This window comes from Nipponia nippon, unplaced genomic scaffold, assembly GCF_047370975.1.
Source record: "Nipponia nippon isolate SJK-2023a ecotype South Korea unplaced genomic scaffold, ASM4737097v1 scaffold_10, whole genome shotgun sequence".
NCBI classification, from domain to species: Eukaryota; Metazoa; Chordata; class Aves; order Pelecaniformes; family Threskiornithidae; genus Nipponia; species Nipponia nippon.
In genome coordinates, this window is record NW_028262291.1 from 27,870,614 (window position 1) to 27,892,442 (window position 21,829).

General features: G+C 44.1%; 1 protein-coding gene across 15 annotated transcripts in view; it reads left to right on the forward strand.

Moving 5' to 3' along the window:
* The window catches only part of AMBRA1 (autophagy and beclin 1 regulator 1), a 141,499-nt gene that overhangs the window by 12,797 nt on the left and 106,873 nt on the right, over nucleotides 1–21,829 (forward strand). For 14 of the 15 annotated variants that reach the window (XR_015701910.1, XM_087746171.1, XM_087746170.1 and 11 more), the window contains 4 exons: nucleotides 229–401; nucleotides 1,190–1,256; nucleotides 1,842–3,301; nucleotides 20,522–20,608. Coding sequence is in view for 14 of the 15 variants with exons in the window: in XM_087746171.1 (XP_087602297.1) it covers nucleotides 229–401; nucleotides 1,190–1,256; nucleotides 1,842–3,301; nucleotides 20,522–20,608 (1,787 nt within the window). In the remaining variant the exon portion in view is untranslated. The remainder of the gene's footprint in view (nucleotides 1–228; nucleotides 402–1,189; nucleotides 1,257–1,841; nucleotides 3,302–20,521; nucleotides 20,609–21,829) is intronic. The other variant, XM_087746169.1, reaches the window with a different exon arrangement.

The window sequence follows — 21,829 nt, forward strand, 5'->3', positions numbered from 1 at the left end:
GCTGCTTGAGACGCACTTACCTACAAAAATACATCTGTGGTCATTGTTGCAAATAGCATTATGTTCTAGACATGACACATGACCTCGTATGAGAGTAACTGTTGTTGTTGCCAAGAAAGCGTGTCACTTCCATGCTCTAGGCAGTCTTGGAGAGATGGCACATACATGGGAACCTAATCATCTCAATCTTTGTGATAAACTGCTTGTGATTCTTGACTCCTCACTCAGGGTGGAAGTGAGAGCTGGTTCACAGATAGCAACAATGCCATTGCATCGCTTGCTTTTCATCCTACGGCTCAGCTCTTGCTGATTGCAACTGCCAATGAGATACACTTCTGGGACTGGAGTCGTCGGGAGCCTTTTGCAGTGGTGAAAACAGCCAGCGAAATGGAGCGGGTCAGGTGAGTTCTTGCTTCTGGGGGAAGAGAACACTTGTATATGAAAAATGGTTAGATTTGGGGAATGTGGGGCATTCCTCTGGGGTGCTGCACCCTCTGCACTGAGGCAGCGGAGAGAAACATTGCTTGCAGCTCCTTGACCCAGCCGATAGAAAAACAGTTCTGTGCGCAGGAAGAAAAGCAATTGGAAATAATAGATCAGCTTGGTTGTTCATGTTTGTAATCCCATGTGTGCCCAGTAAATGCCCAGGATCTACTTCATGTTCATTTGTAAGCTTAGTAATTAAACTTGTCAGCAGCCATAAGGATGAGAGAACCCAGAAGGTGCTGGAAGAGGGTGCTGAGCTATTACTTTGGTGCAGTTATAGAGGAAACTGCATTGCTGGAAACTTGATACCTTCTTTTGACCAATTTAAAATGAGACAATGATGTAACATTCAAGGGAAGTTAATGTACCTTTGTACCAAATTCCAGTTTATAATATATATGTACATATTCCTTAAAATTTCCTGGCTATTTCAATTGATACAGAGTACTTGCTTCCAGCTTTTAACTTCTATATAGTGTTGCTGTGGACTATAAAATAGCTGCAGTCTTCAGCTAGATAAGTATGTTTTCCTTTTCTTAATGTGTAAACTTTTTGACGTCCTTCAGAAGATGATGATGGTAGTGTAGTAATGTTCTCACTGCAAATATTTCACGTGGGATTTTCTTCCCTGCTGTGTCCAGCTTCCTGTGTCAATGTGGAATGTGAACTGACGATTGATACTTTGGCTCTGCTTTTGTTTTAGGCTGGTACGGTTTGATCCCTTGGGACATTACTTGCTCACAGCAATTGTTAACCCTTCTAACCAGCAGGTAAGGGGAATGTCAGTACCTGTACTGACTGACTAATTACAAGATGCTCTACGTACATTAACCCTAGTCTGTTCCTAAGCAGCCTCGTGCTTTTCTGAAAACCTGAAGTCCTTCTAAGCTGAGTTCTGTCTTGCCTTAATTGGTCACATGAATGTTCTTGTGTTATGTGCAGGGCTATTAAAGAGCTCTTCAGTCTGTTTGTTTTACCCTCACTGTCTCATTGGTGGTGGGACAGATGTCCCAATGGCCCTGCTCTTTCAGTTCTGTTGTGACGTTCTGCTGAATTTAAAGCTACATGAGGTATTAACAGTGCTCCCCACAGCTGCTGACCCTCAGATGCTGATGCTTCTGTTGATATGAACAATGTATTGTCAAAGCTCACTGAGCCGTAGGAAGAGGTTGTCTGGATCCATAAAATGAACTTTGAAGTAAAGAGTCAGCTGGATTCCTGCAAGTCAAGGCCTCTAGGAAGGGACGTATCACATCCTTTCATCTGTCTGTGATGGTAGCTGGCTTTCTGCTGTTTATTTGGAGGTATAGGATTTTGCTGTGAGGTGACTGAACTTTGATTGCTTCCTTCTGCAGAGTGATGAGGAAGTGGAAATCTCCGTGGACAGCACAGAGCTGCCGCATTATCGCCAGCGCGCTATCCTTCCTTCCCAGCCTGTGAGACGCACACCCCTCCTCCACAACTTTCTGCATATGTTGTCCTCCCGCTCCTCTGGCATACAGGTGGGAGAGCAAAACAGTGTTCAAGACTCTGCTACCCCATCCCCTCCACCGCCTCCACCACCACCACCTCCGCCTCCAGCCAGTGAGAACACAAGGGCATCTGTCTATAACAGGCTCCGGGAGCGTGTCAGCTATCCCACAGCAGAGTGCTGCCAGCACCTGGGGATGTTGTGCCTTTGCAGCCGATGCTCTAGTGCAAGACTTCCTTCTTCTCTCTTCCCACACCAGGAAAACGCACCCTCCACGTCTTCTGGGGCCACTGGCACTTCCTTCTCCTCTGTGCAGACAGAGCCTTACCAACCCCCAGAGCAGGCATCCGTCACGCAGGAGGAGCAGGGGATACTTAACAGGCCCTCTGCTTTCAGCACAGTTCAGAGCAGCACTGCTGGCAACACCCTGCGCAACCTTAGCCTGGGCCCCACACGGCGGTCCCTCAGCGGGCCCTTGGCAGGCCACCAGTCCCGGTACCAACAGTCTGCGAGAGAGATGGCTTCTGGCTTAGGCGGGTCTGACTGGTCCAGGACAGTGCTGAACATGAGCTCTCGGTCAGAGCTGGAAGCCATGCCTCCCCCTAGGACCAGTGCCTCCTCCGTGAGCTTGCTGTCGGTGCTGAGGCAGCAGGAGGGAGGTTCCCAGGCATCAGTCTATACCTCTGCAACAGAAGGGAGGGGCTTTCTGGCCCCAGGGGCTGAGGCGGACAGTGGTAGTAGCGCTGGCCCGAGCAATCCGGCCAGCATCCGTAATGAGCTCCAGTGTGATTTGAGGCGATTCTTCTTGGAATATGACCGGCTTCAGGAGTTAGATCAGGGGATTGGTGGGGAGCCCAGCCAGTCGCAACAGGCTCAAGAAATGCTCAACAATAACATTGAGCCTGATCGGCCGGGTCCCTCCCATCAGCAGACTCCACACAGCAGTGAAAACAATTCCAATTTGTCCCGGGGTCACCTGAACCGCTGTCGCGCTTGTCATAACCTGCTGACCTTTAACAATGACACGCTGCGCTGGGAAAGAAGCACACCTAGCTACACACCAGGGCAGGTCCAAAGCACGTTTGAGGGTGTGCCTCCAAATACCAGCCAGGTGCAGCCTGCAGAGAGAACCGAGGGCAGAGCTCCTGCCTCTAGCAGGCTGCAGCTGGGCAGCTCTTCCACCCCGCAGGAGGAGAGGACCGTGGGAGTGGTCTTTAACCAGGAGACGGGGCACTGGGAAAGAGTTTACAGCCAGTCGGCTTCAAGCAGACCTGGGAATGTATCACAGGAGGCCTTAAACCAGGAAATGCCTGAGGAAAGCTCAGAGGAGGATTCACTCAGGAGGTAAGATATATGCTTGGCCTTCCTCCTCTATTTTTTCTTAAATCTTTCCCATCTAGTCTGAGTTTTTCAGTATCTTCAGTGTTAAAAACCTTTTCTCATGTGGTCGTATGCTATTTATGTCGATGAAAATAGAAATGTTGCATTGATATCTTTTATAACTACTATTGTCATGCTGCAGATAGGTTCTGAGTGTGTCTGTAAGAACAAACACCAGACCTCTTGATGGGAAAGGAGAATGGTAGCACCGACAGGCGAAAGTACGGGCTCTGGCAGCAGATCTTTGGGGTGAACTGTGTTCCTGGTGTTTCCCAGACACTGCAGAAGGGTAGGAACACAGGATGTGCTACGCTGTCCTTTGTGCCCCATACCACACATGTGCTGCACATGGAGAATCTGCACAGGGTAGGCATGGAAAATTGGGCATGAGTAGTAAGAATTGCTTTCTTGAGTGCTGTGTCTTGTTGAAGTTGTAGTTACTAAATTGGAAGGGTTAACAATCATTTCCTTGGTGTTGCCATATAGGGCAAAAAATGTCAAAGCTCTGTGTCGGTTTTTGGGCATATACCTTAGTTGCAAGTGTTTGGTCAAACCTATGCAGTTTGCTTGCCTTTGATAAGGAGGTAAGTTTCGAAAGTGGTTCCCATTGACCCTAATCTAGGGTGAGCTGGTTGGGGGCATGCTGATCACTGAAAATTTTAGGCTCTGCTGTATTCTTTTTTTACAAAGGTGATTCTTTTTTGGAAGGATTTTTTTTTTTTTTAATATTTCAGATGTGTTACAGGAAACAGAACGAGCCAAGTCAAACTTGCGCCAGGAAGGACCTGTGCTTTGTGTGAAAGTGTCTCTACTGGCTTGTATGGACGATTTAGCTGCATTGGTACTTGGATAGGGCTTCCCTAGTGGGTTTTGAGTTTGACATCCTCTCTGTCAAGTGGTTTGTGCGCTTGTCAGAGGAAAGGTCCAGTCCTGCTGTTTCTCGGAAATGGATGCTTTGTGCTGTAGGAAAGCTAAGTTTCCAGGTTGGATGCACGTGTAACCGACTGTGGAGGCTTTATACATAGGAGTGCCTGAGGAAAGGGAATTCTTTCCTTCTTCCTGCAGATAAGCTGATTATACTCAGTCTGAAACAGTGGCTGCCTTTCTTGTTGCTGTAGTTGCATAGCAAATAAGTGGTGATGGTCATGAAAATATTCATCTGCTTCTAAATCCTTGCCCCAGTTTTTTTTTTTATAGCCTGCCATAATGAGAGTCTCCAGCTGATTACATGGTAGCTACTTCTTTCTTGGGCCTGGACTTACCTGCCGTTAATTTAAATCAGATATCCTCTAGTCCCCTATTGAAGGGCAGAGAGGTGAGAAGGATCTGACAAATTTAGCTTTAAAATGGCACTTGAGTAAGTCTTGCATTATCTTTCTTTTGAAATAGCTGTACATGCTCATAGTGTCTCTCCACTGTGTTGCTTGTTCTCTGGGCCGAGTCGCTGTAGCATCAGAAATAATGAGGACAAATAACCTTTTTCTTGATCAGGCAGTTGGCACATATTTGGACAGTGAGGTGTGGTGGGATCTGTAGATGTGATCTTTTCTGTGGGAGCTGTGTAATTTAAAAATGCCCTGAGGCATATAACTCAGTCCACCGCAGCGTGCAGGAGCTGGATGGGTTGCTGCCTAACAGCTGGAGTCCTGTGACTGAATCTCTGGGTCACTTTGCCTCTCGCCCATGGTGGTTGCTGCTGCCTGCTCAGTGGCTGTAGCATCTGTGCAGGGTTAGTTGCCTACCTGGTTGCCTGTGCAAACAGGTGCTTTTTGCTGAGACATTAATTTGAAGTGTGTAGTTCAATGTGTGATCTTCATTCCAGAGGAATTTCTGTAAGATGAAACCTTTAGTGAAACTCTTTTGGCAGAGGTTGCTGAGAAGCTCATAGGGACTCTTGTTTTCCCAGTCTCCTGCTTCTGTTGTCAGGCTTTTCTCAAGAACAGGCATGGCAGGGGCTTCTGCTTCCCTTCTAACTGAAGGTAAGGTAACTGTAGAGTAGTGAGGTAAGGGAGCTGAGAGCAGTGAGCAGTCTGGTATTAAATGCTCATGGCAATTTCCTTGAAGTAAAACTTCATTTCCTTTCCTGTTCCACTCCATTGGGTGGACTTGTGGGGAGCTTTATGAAATCTTTCGCCTTTAAAGGAACCCTGCATGTGGGATAGCTATATCCTACAGGTGTCATTTTTTTCCCTTCTCAAACTAGCTGTTATTTTTTTTTCCTTATAGAGCAATAACAAATCAGCAAGCACCCACTTACATGATTTTTGTGTAGAATGAACACCCTCAGGTCCAGCGTTCTTGTCTCCCAGACCTAGGGTGTGCTCCCACAATTGGAAGTGCTGGAACCACTCCTGCACAGCAGGGTCCAAAGCATCTATTAACCTTTGCAGCTGCAGAAGTGTGCAAAGATGGTGACTAAGGTTCACGAGATGTAAGCTGTGTAATGCTGAAAGTGCTGGGGAAATAGAGGAGGGAAGGTAAGCCTTCAAGCCTGAGGGTGCGAGTGATAACTGCATACACACTTTAAATCGATGTAAGTTTGTGCCTATGGACCTCAGGTTAGTTGTTAGCATTGGGGGACATGCATGTATTTGCTTGTAACCTGTTTTATATTGTTTTACTTTGTTTCTCCATTAGATGTCCTCATTGGGCAATTGAGCACTGTATTCAGAGGCCGGCTGAAAAACTTAAGATAAAAATTGCGTCTGGAAACTGTGTGTGTATGTTCTCATTCCCTCTCCGTGGGCAGGATCCATTCCTTGACCTGGCTTGCCTGGCTGAGAAGTAGCTTGCTGGGAAGATATTGCCATAGAGGGTCAATTAAGTTAATAGGTAGTTTAATGAAGGCTGTTCCTCTTTGAATTCTGTTAATGTAGCTATGCCAGCTGGGTAGGGAGAGAATTCTGCTCTTTCTGATGGTGCTGGACTAATTATCTTGGGCTAATCATGAAGGGATTAATAAGCATGTAATGAAGCTATTCCTGTCTAACAGCTCTGGCACCTCTATTAGAAGGAACATGTCACTGAGAGCCTCGGCAATACAGCAGCCATTCAGCTTGGCCTGAAAGCATCACGGGCGTTGAGCTGTGTGCTTCTTGAAGCTGTGTCAGTGAGGTATGAAATTGGGGAAGGTTTATGCTGAACCTTAAGCAGAAGATGGTGAAACTGAGCTTCAGCTTTTCTGAGGTTCTCCAGGCTGATCACATTAATTCAAATGGAGGGTTTTTTCCCCTGTGGATCTGTCTTTGCCTCACTTCTAACATCAAAGTGAGAAGAGCCTCAGAAATCCCCGAAGTTGTAATGTGAAATGTGCTGCATAAAATTGGTGATAGAAACTTTTGGCGAGATGTAAATGAAGGAAAGATAATTGAGCAACAGATGATAGCTAGTTTAATTTTTCTATAACTTCCTGTTAATTAAAAAAATGGGTTGAGGAAGCATTGTGTTAATACTGTAATCTTAGTGAGGGAAAAGATCTTGTAAGTAAGCCATTGTAGCTGTGTGGGCCAATTCAGGTTGGTAATGAAAAGCTGAACAGAGAATGAAAGAGGATTCTTCTAGTCAGCTGCTTGTTTGAGAGGAGCTAGTGCTGACTTCTTAAGAAAATGATGTATAAAATCCTAGCAGTGGTCTCCACTGAAATATATTTCAGCTCATCAATTAATGACAGGTACTGATCCAGATCTTCAAATGCCACCTCTTTGGCTATTTTAATATGACACGTTGATATCTATAGAACTAGTGTATTATTTCACAAAAAAGAAAATCCTCTGGATATAAATCTAGTGGTGTTTCCTGGTTCTGGCCTGACACCCAAGGCCGCAGTCTGAATGGATGCAAGGAGCAAGTAGTGCTATGTGTGTCCCTGTTGACATATTTCAAACCTTATTCTGTGAAACAATCCCTAGAAAGGGGGAAACGAAATACACAAAGGGAAACTTGTCCTCTAGGCATTCAAGATTTAGCTGCTTGTAATATGCTGAGGGGGTAATTCTAATGTTGTTTACCTGTCTATTTTGACTAGAGATTTGAATGAATTACTGGAAATGAAAGATGAGGCCTGTCCTATTGCCAGGCAGGCTTGCATGAAACCTGTTGTCCATGAGGAAGCGCTTATTATCCTTACTCTTCCATTAAGAAGCTTTGTCTGGCAATTATGTTGAATTTCTCTAACCACTCCATTGCACTCATTCCAGAGGTCAAATTCTCTAGGCTGTGGTACGAGTAACTCTGGGCCTGTGTCTTATGAATGCATAATGTTTTTGCCTTGCCTCACATATTTAGTTTGGCAGACAAGATAGACTATTGAAGTTATCTGAAAATCTGAGAAGTCTTTTGAACTGTCCTGGGTGATGGTTTTGCCATGCACACAGGTAGGAAGGAGTGCAGGTGAGGTGAGAGAGTTTGTATTGTCTGGGAACAGTTGTATAAACTCCTTTATTTTGTTTGTGAGTGTATAAAAGTGCAGACTCCACAGTGCTGTGCAAATAATTGACCTGCTGAAGTCGTACAGCTGACCAAAGGCATTGCTTTTTGATGTGTTTTGGTCTGTTGGATGCAGTGTGCCCAAGTGACACGTGCAGACCGTCTTCCCTGGAACTATGTAACAGAGTCCAGGGTGAAATTCCTCTCTTTTATTTTGCCAGCTCTTGTCTGAGGATTGAGGTCCCTCCTACCTGCATTCTTGCTACACGGTGTGAACCCAGTCTCCTTTGCTAAGTACCATGCAATCTTAGCTCAGAAATCTAGCATTTCTATCTAGGTGAGATGAGAAAGCTATAGGATTATGAATGTGATCCAGTCATCAGTGCTATACATTGCGAATGAGTTTGGCTGTGTTCCATTTCCCTTAGAAAGGCATAAATGCTCTACCTGTGGTTTCACGTGTTAGCCAAATGCAGACCTCTGTGCCCTGCTCTTGCCAGGTATGTAAAGGCCTGAAATAACACCAGGTGCAGCAGGGTGGGAGCGGTGATACCGTTCTCGCCTCCCTGGGCAGTACAGGGACTCCAGCACATATCATGTCTTTATTCAGTCTTGATGGCCTTTCTGGCAGCACGTAGTTCTCTATACATACAACGGGTATGAAACGAAATGCCTAGTCTGTTCCCTTTTGAATTTCTCAGAATTTATTTCATTTCCATATTGCTTTGCTGCCACAAGGGGGTAATGTTGCTTCTGCTCCTTGCTTTCCCGTCTCCTTGCGGAAAGAGAAAGTTTCTGAGTTCTTGTATAAAGAAAACTAGGTAGCTTGAGGACCCCCCCAGTCCTAAATCGCAGCTTATCTCCTTAGTTACCATACATTTGCAATTCTTTAATGTTTGGGGAAAGGCATGAATGGGGATCCTGAGAGGAAATGGCTCTGATACAGAATGCAGGCAAGGGAGAAACTTATCCTCTTGTCTTTTGTAAGGGTTTGAAAGGGACAGATGTGGATCTCGGGATGAAGCAGGTATTTTGTCTTTCTGACATGCAAATGCCCACGAGTTAGAGCTGTAAAAGACCAACTTTGCAGAATTCCTCTCGACTTCTTGCTCACTGCCTACCAAGCCTGGAGCAGACCTTTCTTTGCAGTCTGCCTTGTCAAAGGTTTTGTTTGCATTTAAATGGTTGCTCATCCATCCTCAGAAGACTTCCGTAATACGGGGTTTATTTTCTGGAGGAACACTTGGCAGATGTTGACTGGAGTCTGGGCTGTGTTTATTTTCTTGTTCAAGTATGCTGGAGCTGTTACCTAAATTTTTGGGCTTTTCCATAAGAAGGCCATGAATACGTTTGGGGCTTTTTTTCTGATGCAAATAGGCTTGGCTTACTCGTGGATTTGAGGGGATGCCCCTTCTGGTTCTAAATTGTAGGTATGGTGTTGACTTGCAGTCAAGCTGGGACCAGTCTGTGGTTAAAGTAGATTGACAGGATTGGAACACTCCCATTCCTGCCCCGCGATGGTGAGTGCTGTATGTAAAATAGAAAAGAGTATAGTCACTTTTACAGTTTATTCTTGAGCTCCTGCTGGAGCCTGAGCTTCTGATGTGCTGCTCTGGTTTTTGATCTAAATGACCAGGCTGTTCAGATCTCTGCATCTATTGGCTCGTGGTAGCTTTCTCACTGTGTAAAGCACTGAATGAAAAGGTGCATGTCACTCATATCCTAGCCTTAAAAACAAAACAACCAGAACATTTCCTTGCCTCCTGCTGTGGGTACCAGAGTTGTCTACAAGGAGACACTTCTGTGACTGAAATTAACCATCAAAAGAAGACAAGAGGGTATTGCTACTCCCTGTACATTTTTGGGGGGAGGGAACTAAAGCACGAGGGAATTGCATTACCTAAAGCTACAAAACGCGTCTTGTGGTGCAAAGAGAACACATACCTGGTGTGTTTTGTCTTGTTTTGTTCCTTATTTCACAAAACCCTCATTGTTACTATTTTTTTCCTGATTGCTTTACAGCAGTTGTGGCTTGCTTATTCAAGTATTTAATATCTATCGTGGCAGCGATGTGTTTCATTCACTGAAAAAGGGGGACTTGAGCAGGAGGAGGGTCACACCTCTGAGCTGTGGAGAGGAGAGGCAGCAGTACGATGCTGGCTGCTCAGACTGCACATCAGTGTGAATGTGGCCTGTGCCAAATCTAAATGGACCTACCCAATGTAATTTCTCCCAACCCCTTACGTTCAGGCCCGTTACTTGTGGAAACCTTGCTAGCCTGGTGTCTTGGCATTTGTAGCTTGGGCTCAGCATTTTGTTTAAACTTATGGTGTTATAGAGCTTACCTGTGCTGTGGAAAGAAGGATTTTCTGGCCACCTTGTAGCCTCCATTTGTAATGTGATAGTTTTGGAAGAGTTTATGCTGTGCTGTTTTCAGGCTTGGTAAGAAGTAATTCCAAAGATGCTTGTTACAATTCTTGAAAAATATGGTAATAGAGATAAGTAATATCTCAGTAGTTCGTGAGGAACAGTGGGGTAAATAGAAGTTGTGAAGGGGCTTGCAAGCAGAGACAAGAGGCTTGTGGTTGGGAAGAGGGGCTTGAGGGGAGAAGGCCAAAACTGTGGCATGGGGGAATGATTTCTAGAAATGCTAGCCTGGACACACAGCAATGAATGAAGACCTAATTTGTCAGTGCCAAACATAAGGGGAAGTGATAATCTGAAGGTGATGTGAACATTTAGACATGATAATTAGCTGTGGTGATGGGTGAGATGTGCAGGTAGTGGACAAGCTTGGCAAGTATTGTTTGGCCTTTTCTAAAAATGTAAAATACTAATTAGTTTTATCATGAGAATGTAACCACAGCTTGAACTGTAGGAGAGGCTGCCATGTTATCTAAATGGCCAGTTGATGTCTGTGTGAGCTCTGAGGTTATTGCTGCCACCCTTCCAGCTTTGTGTTTTTTTCCGGAGCCTGCTGTCTCCATGTGGGCAGGAAAGACTTCATTTTACTGATGTGGTAGAAGTTTGAGCTCTTGAATGCGCTGGTAGGTGTTATGTAGAAGAGCAAGTGAAAGAGGTGCCTTTTTTCTTGCACAAAGGTTCCTCCCCCTGCCTTTGCTGGTTTCCTGATTTAAGAAGAGTGTAAGGTTGCTAGAGCCCTTTTTACTTCATTACTGAGAGTTGATGGGGAAAAAATGATGCCTTGTGCTTTCCCTCTTGTAGTGACTAATAGAGGTCACTCCCTTCTGCCGAGCTTCCATGAGTACTTTGGAAAGCTGAGCATGTGCAGTCTTCACCAAACTTGCAGAAAGGCTTAAGCCTTCTGTTCTTTTTCTTGGCCTGAATTTAAATATACAGCAGTGACTGTAGCACACAAAGAGATTCTTTTCCCCGTATTATTCTTGCAGCGGCTTGGCTTGCAAATTAAGCAGGTATAGAAATAACTCTGCTTTCTCAAATACCTTCATGGTGTTTCCCCAGTCAAACCACTCCCCTTCTCCCACCTCTCTTTTTGGTAGTCCAGGCCTAGCAATGAGGAGTTGACCTATAAAAGAAATAGGTGAACTTTGTTTCTCTGCAGTCTCCAGGACATGGAGACCTGTTTCCCTACAGGTGTCTGTCTGTGGGGTCATTCTGGGACTTTGCTTTGTGTTTGCCTGCTCCAGCATGGCAGCAAGGGAACCTGTTGAAATTGCATTCCAGTGGTGTTTCTTAATGAGGATGGAAGAGGTACGTGCTTCTAAATGGGCTTACTTTTTTGCTTTTACTGAGGAGTAATGAGATCTAGAATTGGGTGTGTTGTTTTGGGGTGGGTTTTTTTGGTTTTGTTTTTTTTTTTTTTTTTTTTTCCTTTTGAGGAAGGCCTGTATGAGATGGCCATACAACAAAGATATTAGATACAGACAGATTGCTTGGAAGTTGAAAGACAACTGACTTCAAACAGATAGCTATTTGAGGATACCATAAAACATATCAGTTCTCAGCTTTCCTACAGACAGGGAAGAAGTGCGAATAGCTTTCCTCTCTTGAAAGCTGTCCTTTGTTAGGTTGTCTGTCTCCTGTGCTGTCTGCACAGGGCTTCCCTGTGGCCTCCTGCAGGGTGGACAGCATGTCTGGACAAGCTGACTTGACCTGGAATAGTTGCTTCTGTTCCTGTTTTTTACTTATGTGCATTCAGATCATATACTTGTAGTATTCTGTCTAGGGGATGATGCTCAACTTATGATTAATGGTCATCTTTGACATGTTTAAACCATCTAGCTGTGATTCCTAGAGTTTGTTGTCTGGCTTCAGATAAGTAATGTTTAAACAACCTCTAAGTTTTGTTTTGGTTTTGTTTTCCTTTTGTCAAGAAACAAGTTGTGGGTAGGCCCTCAGACCTTCTATTTCAGGCCTGCTTGCTCAACTAACCTCTGCGTAGCTTTCTTGAGCGTGGGGAGGAGCTGGAGATGTTGGCAGTACAGCGTGCCTCTCTTTTATGCTAATACAAGCCCTTAATCATTAGATGTGCAGTTGCATATATTGCGTGCGTGCACTCATTCTTCACGCTCTTCATAAATGCACACAGCACAGTGTGCCTGGGGACAAAGTACCCTCATCCAATTATTTGCTTCTTATTACAGAATCTGGGCTAGAGAATTTGCAGTAGAGCAGCACGCATCTACTCTCTGGGCCTGGAGCAAGAGGAGAGAAAGGGACCTGTGATCTGACTCAGTAATACAACTGTAACCAAAATAGTGATGACTCTAGATTTCTCCAGTTGAGCCGTTCTGGTCTGTTGAATAGCTAACATGCATTTTAAACATTTTCCACGTACATATTTAACTGATTGTGCCAAATGGCTGTTCATGTGATGATGTAACTGACCCCCTCCCTTGCTCTTCTTGAGAAAGCACCTGCTGGAACTGAAGGCTGTGAATAAACAGGGTTCATTATCTGCCAGGAAACTGACTCATTTTTCTGCTTGAAATGCATTCATATCAAATCCTTCCCCTGTCTTCACAAAGTGGAAGGGCTGGGGAAAGTGGCTGAACTGCCCTGCCAGTCATCTGTTGACCTGACTCTCTTCATTACTCCAGCCTGAACAAGAGCATTTTAAAGGAAATGATTGATGTGTGATAGGACCTCTGTTTTCATAGACTTAGAAGCCTATGGAGATAACGGTACGGCTTCTGCCCCCTCAGGAAAGACACCTCCTCTTCAGTTCCCTATGGAGAAGCAGGAGCCCTATGTAATTATCGCAGAAGCTGACGCAGATCTGTGTGCGTGGGTAAGCAGAGATTTCTGCTGTCCACACAATCTGTGGTGTCGGGAACTCCCAGAATAAGGAGAATTTGAAGCAGACATTGTACATACGAAGGTAGGTAGAAGAGCCCTCAGAAGAGTGAAGCTGTCTGCAGGCTGAGGGAGTTCGCTGTGTTGGCTATGTTCTGGCCGTGCTTTCAAGCCTGTTGTTATAACCATGATGACTAGGAACCGATTCCCTCTAGCTGAATTTCTGATATAATCACACGTTGTTAAGGGTCTAGGTGGAGGAATGCAATGTCTGTCTTCAGCTTGGCTGAGCTGCCTGCCCCATTCTGAGCAGTGGTATAAAACTGCCACTGTAGAGCAAAATAACACAGCAACACTGATTTAAATTTCTTCTCCCCTCCCTGTCCCTCAAGTTTTGCCCCTGCAAAATGAAAGTGCGAGGTCTTTCATCGTTCTTTTCATGTTGGAGTTACTGCCAAACTAATCAATGCTGCCATAGCTGTTCTTGACCCTTTTAATGTCTATCATGGATGTGTGCTTCCTCTTGCCTATTGAAATAACGCATTAATCATTCCCCGGGTGCTGTGTGATGAGGACCTCTGCATAATGCTCGCTCATCTTTTGTTCTGATGTATGGCCTTTGACAGCAGGTGAAGTAATAGATTAACAGTGCAACCTTGGGTCCACTTAAAAAAAAAAATCTGTCATCTTCCTCAGAGCCACTGACTTTCCCTATGATGAGGTCCGAAGGTGCTGTGTAGCTCCTGCAGCATCAGGTGGTAAATGGAAGCTGAAGTTCCCAGTCCAAGAGCAGAGGTGTAGTAATAGCGCAATTCATCATGTGGTATTACTTTCTAGTTAAACTGAAGCAGGGAAACTTTGAAGGGTTAGCCATGTTCTTCTTGAAACTCTGCTCCCTGCCTTGTGATTAGGAGAACTGAAATCCCAGTGCTTGTTTCTGCTGTTCAAATTCTTTACCTACAGTTCTTCGTTTTGTGTAATTGTGCCCCCTTTTCTCGTACTCCTTCCCATCCTGGCTGAAGACCTGACGCGATGTCTGTTTTCTGACTGAGAAATCCTTACAGCTTGTTTTCTACAGGATTCTTGCCCAGAATCAGTGAAGGGGGCAAAATGTTTTTTGTGATAACTTCTGTCCTGTATCACACCTGCTTCTCTGACAGCTCCACACCTCCAGCTGGGAAGGATGTCTTCTCTGTCCCTGGTTGCCCTTCAGAGTTAGCACAAGTTCTTTCTCACAAACAGGCCGAAGTGTTTTGCAAAGGCCATGTTTGGAACATATCTGTGATCACGTATTGCATCTTTGCTGTCACTGCTTTCCCTGAAGAAAGGAAATTTTCTTGCAAAGGGCGTTCATTATGTGGAATAACTTTTAAAAAAAATGATTAAAAGAATGCCTATCAGGGCTTGGATTCTCATAAGAAAGGCAGCCACCAATTCTCGTTCCTCACTGAGGATGAGTTGTATGGCAAAGATGTGAACAAGGGGATGGAGGAGCTAACAGAGAACTGCGAAAGTGAGTGTTGAGGTTTTTGTAAGTAGTGAAATTCTCAGGGTATTTATCTCTTGAGGATGCTTACAACTGTCTTAAGAAAAGTTTGACTGTTCTGTTTGATGGTTTCTTCTCTTCTAGTCATCTGCTTCTGACCTGTCTTAATTCAAATCTTGATGCCAGGCTAAATATCTCTAGCCATAATTATGTGAAAGCTGAAACAGTCTAGAAATGTTAGCTTAGAGGTATCGGAGTAGATTATGTTAAGGACTTAATTTTAGAAATCATCTTTTCAGGCAATCTTTAGAACTGCATTCTGATTGCTTTTTTATTTTAAGCTTGAATATGAAACTGGTGATAGCAATAGTGGTTTTTTGTTTGACAAGAACTACAAAACTTTTATGGAAAATGAAGCTATGGAACAAAACACTTGATGGTTTCTCCTTATGTGATTTCAATTTGCTCTTTGAAAGTAGGCAATACAATACAGAGATGTCTGAAATAATTTTTCCCTATTTTTCTGAGAAAAGGGAAGCAAAAAAAAAAAAAACAAAGCCAGTGGATTGGGTTGGCTGAGATTTTTGTTTAGAATAGTTTTCTAGTGTTCTGTTGAGGCTGTAATTGATCTCCAAGAATTAATTGTACTTGTTAACAGTTAATAATTGGGCTTAGGATTTGAGGGAGGGTAGCAGTGCTATTGGGCAGCTGGAGAACATTCAACTATCTTCATGCTTCAGCTTTCTTGTTATCTTTAGGTTAAACATTGCCTGGCCATAAGAGGAAGATGGCTGAAGGGAATCTAGTTTTAAACTGTTGCTATTCTTTACATTCCTTTGAGGAACCACAGGAGCACGTCCACAGGGACGAGCGCTCAGGAGAACTGACTGCTGGCTGTAATTCGGAGGGCTGAAAAAGGGATGTAATATGAAGTAGTGCAGTAATTTCACCTCCAAATGGACAGTAGGGGATATAAAAGCCTTTCCAGGGAAGATATAAAACCAGAGGAGGAAACACAAAAGCTGCCAGAGTTGTCAATATACTTCTGCTTCAAAGGATAACGATGAATTGCTGTCTTAGGCCCTCTTCATAGCTGAAGGCTGGGACTGTGGGAGAGGCAGGAGTGCTTGTTTCATTTTACTGGTTTGCTCCGGTTGTCGATGTGCAGCAGCAGCTTAGGAGGATGGCAGCTGACTGAACACCCTTTTGATTTTAAGGAAACTAAGCCTCAGTGCTGTTTGTTAGCGCCTCCCTTTTGGATGGGGAGGAAAGCCCTTCCCTCGGTGTCGTGTGGAGTAGCGCTACCCAGTAATGTGCTGCTGTGACAGCAAATCTAAGATGTGGTGTAGGAATTGCATATCCTTAGAAACTGTTACTGAGAAGTTAAATTTGCTGCATTTAAGTATCTTCTCAAAGCCTGCTGAGATGAATCATTCTGTCCCAAGAGGCTTTTGGTGGTGATCCTCGCCCCCGTGGGGAGAGTGTGGGTATAGTCCAATGGCTGATGTGCTGTGAGGAGGTTGTTTCATGACTTTTTTTCCCCTCAAGCTGCAGCTTCTGGCATTCAGCTGCTTCATTCCTGAGAAATTTCCATTTTCTGCTTGTAGCATCATGTGTGCGTGCACTCTCTTTCTCTCTCCGTTGTCTAAAGGTGTCCTGTAACTTGGACCTTGCTTCTTTTTTCCCCCCTCACTAGCTGTTGCTGCTGTTTGCAGACCTGAGGTAACAGAGCAAGTGTAGAGTGGCGGTTCCATAGCTACTGATGTCTGACAGAAAAGGAGTCTGCTGAGATCTCGGTGCTGCTGAACAGAGGCAATTTATATCTTGTAGTAGTTTTAATAAAAAAAATAAACCAACAAAAAACTACAATCCCCCTCCTCCTATTTTAGCAAGCTGGGCCAGAAGCATCTCCCAGGGTGAGGAGAGTTAATCTTCATTATTGTGGCATTGACTGACAACCTGGAGGATGATAATGTGTGATTTTTTTTTTTTTTTTTTTTTTCCTGGTGAGCGGGGGAGGAGAGTGGAAATTGCAGTTTCTCTGCTAATTGTACTTTAGATGTCATTTGTGACAATTTCATATTGTCTAGACAGAGATAGTGGAGCAATTGCTTCCACAGAGCCTAGTGTTAGCCTGTTATGTATCTGGGTAGCAAAAATGGGGGGTGTGGGAGAGTAAGAGGGTGCTGTAAGCTCCAGAAAGGATTCAGGAGTCAAGCATGATCTACTGAAATGTTTCAAAAGGAGATGCAAGCAATATGCATTTCTGTTCTCTCTTTGCATGCTTCTCTGTTGGAAACTTAGATGTTTAGTAGCTAGCAGTTCCCTGTAACAGAGCTGCTTCTATTCATCTATGGATTATGTTTATCCTTCTTAACAGAATTGCTCCCAACCTCAGCATTTACCGTGGTAGGATATTGGGCTACCTTACACTTTGGGCTTACTGAAAACAAATAGTCTGTCTCTTTTGGGACTTTGGGTGGCAAAAGCTATGAATGTGGCGCCTAAGACTTGATAGAGCACAGAATGACTTACTTTAAAAACATTTATCTGCGCCTTCCTGCGGGGCAGTAGGTTACACTACCAGTGTCCCAAATGGGACGCTCTATTGATGATTATAGCAGTGTATCTATTATTGAACCCATTTGTCAGTACCAAATGCACTTGGATCTGTAACTTGGGCGTGAAGGGCTCAGTCTAGAATGGGTTAGTTAAATAATAGATTTTATTTGTGTTTAGTACTCTGGTTTCAATACAGATATTGTTATTCTCTGGAGCCTTAAGCACAGAGATGGTCCATCTGGATCTCATGCGATTGCATGTTGCCTTGTTTTGGTTTTTTGCCTGCTATGTGTATTTATATCTACCTGTTCATTGCTCCGTGATCTGAGAGGGCACAGTTGCAGGAAAATTAAGAACTACCAATCACGCTTAAAATCAGCTACAGCTTTTAGCACTTGCTGTTAAGTGAATTATCTTTGTGCTCCTGATCTGAATGTGGCCCTAGTACGTGGCTTGTGTGCCTCAGTGTGAGATAGCCCAGGAGCTGAGTTTGGCCGTGGCAGGCTTGGAAAGCTCTGCTGGAGAGGCCGTCTTAGCCGAGACTGTTCAACTCGGACAGTACAGCCTCAGAGAGGGTCCTGGGAGTGTGTTTAATGGAGTGCGCTTGTCATCCCGCTCCCCACAACCCCATAACCACTGGTCTTCCTAGGGAGCCCTTCTGCTGAAGGAGGTGCTCCTCAAGCAGCAGCAGCTCCTGTTGCATCATGGTGTGGAGCTGCAGGCTGTTCAGGTAAAATCACAGGGCAGTGAGGCCTGTAGGAAGTCTGTTTACCCAGATACCTGGCCATCCTGTGGCTCAGGCAACTGCTGGTTTGCGTTTTGCTAAAGTGACACATACCGGCTCTCATCTGAGGTGCCAGGTACCTGGTAGAGCAAGGCTCTTGAGGTATATATTTCAAAGATCAGATGGGGTGTAGAGGTGAGAACTGTAGATTCCCCGAAGTGCTGTTCCCAAGCCAAGCAGAGGGACTCCTGGCAGACCTATACCAAATTACTGCAATGTGTGCCCTGCTCCTGCTTCCGTACTGTTCTGGTGCTCTCTGGTTGGTATGCATTTTAATTTCCTTCAGCGCAGCTGCTGACTCCTTTCTGAAGGTGATCCCTCTAAGCCATTGCTCTTCTCAGGCAATTGCCAGCCTTTCCAAAGGTGAGAAGAGAAATATGGCTGGGGAATACCTGGAGACTCCTTTCTAACAGAGCCTGCTGGGCCGTGCAGCATGTATTGGTCACCTTCCCTTGTGGCTCTGATTTTGCTGTGTCATTTACTGGATAGACTCTGAAAGGCTGGGAAAGAGGGAGGCATGTGTAGTGTATAGGCGCCAAGGCTTTTGACAGGGATGACGAGTTTGATGATTATTTGTGTGTGCACATTATCAGGACATGGTAGGCATTGCAGGGAAATGGCATCAAACAGTCCACTTGCCTTGTGTGTAGGTTGCTCACACCTGTAAGGAGACAGCTGCCGTTTCTAGGGTTGTGGCCCTGCCAGGCTCTGCGTGCTGTGGGATCTCTTTCTCCCCAGTTAAGTCCAGGACGGTCCAGTAGGGTGGCAGCTTCGGCACATCCAGGCTGCTTGCAATCTGCTGGTTTTGGAGTGCTCTGCAGAAGCAGCTCTGAAGAGCAGACTTCTAAAAAGCATGTTGGCGTTGCAGTGGCAGTAACCCAGTCTCTGAACTCCGAGCCAGTGGTTTAGAAAGGGGACAGATGACTGAATAGGTAGAATAGCCCTTCTGCTAATTTTAATCTGTCTACCTTTCCTCACAGAAGAAATAAAAGCAGTTTATATATGATGCAGGTGATAGATACACCTCATAAAGCTGTTGCACCATTTGTTCTGGAGTAGCTGCTTCTGCATATATCGACTTACATATTTGGAGCAGGAGAGAGGGTTTGGTAAGGCAGGAATGAAGTATGGTAACTTTCTGGGGAGCCAAGGGATTCCTAATATCTAGCAGAGTTGAAGGTTAGAGCTTTTGACTCAATAACCTGGGGAATTAATTAATCTCAAAGTTTAAGAGATTTAATAACTGTTCTTGAATAAGACAAATGGTTGCCAAGCAACTTCGTGGCAGAGAGGACAGGATTTCTTGCTTTCTGTAGAGTCCCAGTGCTTTGCAGCAAGTACTGAGTCTCTCAAGCTGACACATGCCTTTCCAAGTAACTGGAGCAATCTCTTGCTGTTTTCTCTATTCTAGATTTATAATGTAAGATTGAAGTAATTTTTTTTTTAATTGCTGGAAGGCAGTGAAAAGTTGTCGTGAGATCCTGAGGGGGGGGCTGCTGCTGGAAAAAACATGTCTCATTTGCATTTCTACTGTCTTTATCTGTCTAGAAATGGGAAGTTGGGCGTGGATTATATCTGGTCCTTCTTCCTGTGTTGACGCTTGCTGTCCTGCATTGTAAATGCTAACTGTGAATTAGGAGTGTGGGGCTAAGACTGATAGTTTCAAATCTCTCTCGTCAATTATGTGCGTGGGTGAATAGAACAGATGCGGTGTTGGATCTCTTTGACTTTCAAACCACAACAGTTTTCATTTAAGTTACAAATACTGGAAAACAAAAGTAGCAGGAGTTCCGAGGTAAAAAGACTTGAAAGGGAACTCAGCAGCCTTATAAACTTTGGCAGTTGATTTTTCCACTCTCCACACCCACCCCAAATCATGTCTCTTGTTAATCTAATGGCTGCAACAGGCTTGAATGAGTCAGTCTTGAAACAATGCCATCCTCTGCTTTATGACAAGAAACTAGATAGAGGTGCATGTAGAAGCCAGGGTGGAGGACATGTTCCTGCTATATACTTCTGATTCTGCTGCCTTCATGACTCAGACTCGCTTCTCGCATATTCAAGCTGTCTGGCTGCATTTGCATGCATTTACTTCTTGAGTGAATATTTGGTATCTCTCTCTGTGGCTGATTAAGATACAGAGGAAACGAACATTTTGTAGCTGAAAACCTCTCTTTCTGAGCCTTGAGACTGAATATCTTGCTCTGAATAAACACCAGCAGTGCCCTTAGAGTCCACATGCTGAGCTGTGTTCTTTGTCCCGTGCTCCTTGGCCCGTTCCCTGTGTAGCCACCTTTGAGTAGGTAAGAATTTGACAGATGGCCAATGCAGCGTTAGTGTTTACGGACCTGACGAATTGGGATGGCTTGTCTCCAAAGGAGAAGTAGCATCTGTATCTTTGTCTTGAAACTTGGAAGCGGGGTTGGGGCCACTCTTCTTTCTTACTGGAGGTGTTCTTTCTTCTGTGCAGTGAGAATATTACACTTTGAATAGCTATATGGTGAAAACATGCCATCAGTGAGTGTTTCAGTATGTTGCAGAATTCTCTGCACTGATAGAAATGGTCTTAAGAGGTTTCAGAAAGTAGGGCATAAATAGGGGTGATGTTCCTGAAGGGTCTTTGACTTCATGATTTGTTTTTCCTTTCTAGGAGGTTACTGGAGTCTTCCCTCATTTCATTATCTCGCTATGATGGAGCAGGGTCCCGGGAACATCCGATCTACCCGGATCCAGCCAGGTAAGAGCTAAATGCAGTCTAAGGTATTTAATGCAATCTAAAGGCATTTAAGTTTCATAGACAAAAGCATAACTTTGGTATAACTCACTGAATCCTTTGGGAATGGTTCTAATATTGGGCCCATCTCCTCCTCAATGACTTGCGATGGGGGCAGGGTGCAAACCAAATGAGAAGGTGCTGTTAAATCTGGGAGCAAATGAGGAGAAGAGGAAGAAATTACTGTTGAAGTAAGCACATAAGGATTCCTGAAATCATTTGGGATGGAGAACAGTAGGTGGCAAGCAGGCCCAACAGTAAATGAGATGATATCCATAAATTTCAAATCTCTATTGAAGAAAAATGAAGAAAAAACAAATAGTCTATTCAGGAGTAAGGGAGAACGCAGTAAAAGCAGTTAGGAGCTGGTGTGAGCAGACAGTGTGCTTGGAAGAATGGAATGTCTCCATAAATGTATCTGTATGAGAGAGCATAACCAGAATGTTAAGTATACTTAACTAAGAACAAAATACTGACAATTATTTCTGAAGAGTCATGAATCATTGACATTAGACATAAACATCTGTAGTGGTGCTTAATCTCCAGAAGAGGTGGGAGTGTTTCAGAGGACTAGAAAAAGCAAACATGGCAGAGTTATCAAAAATGGAAAGGAGTGATCTTTGCAGTTTCTCCTTAGTGTAATAAGAAAGCAACAGATGGGATAATGTGACCCACAGACTCAGAAGAAATGATAGAATCGTGAACAGCAAGCAGCTTTGGAAGCTTTCAAAGAATGAATCGTGACAAATAAGCTTTCTTTTAGATGGGTTTAACAAAGCTATGAATGAGGAAAATTCAGTAAGTGTAAAATATATCTGATTTAGCCTCTTAGGAAACCTCTGGCATAGCTGCAAGAACTGAAGGCGACTAGGATTTATCATAAAGGAGAGTACAGGAATACCAGTGTATCAAAATTAAATATCTAAGTTGCTGAAGGAGGTTTGGTTGTGGGGTTTTTTGTTGTTTTTTGTTTTTTTAAATCTCATTATTTTTTACATCATTAACAACAAAATCTGCATTTTTATACAGATGATGCTCTAAGTACAAGTTCTGAAACAAAAGGCTATGTTGCAAACTGGCCACATGGTATAATTATGCTGGTAAATAGCTCCTTGCTGACTATCTCTGTAGATAAAGCCTTGTAGAGGTAAAATCTCATATTAGGCTTTTTTTCCATTTATTGCA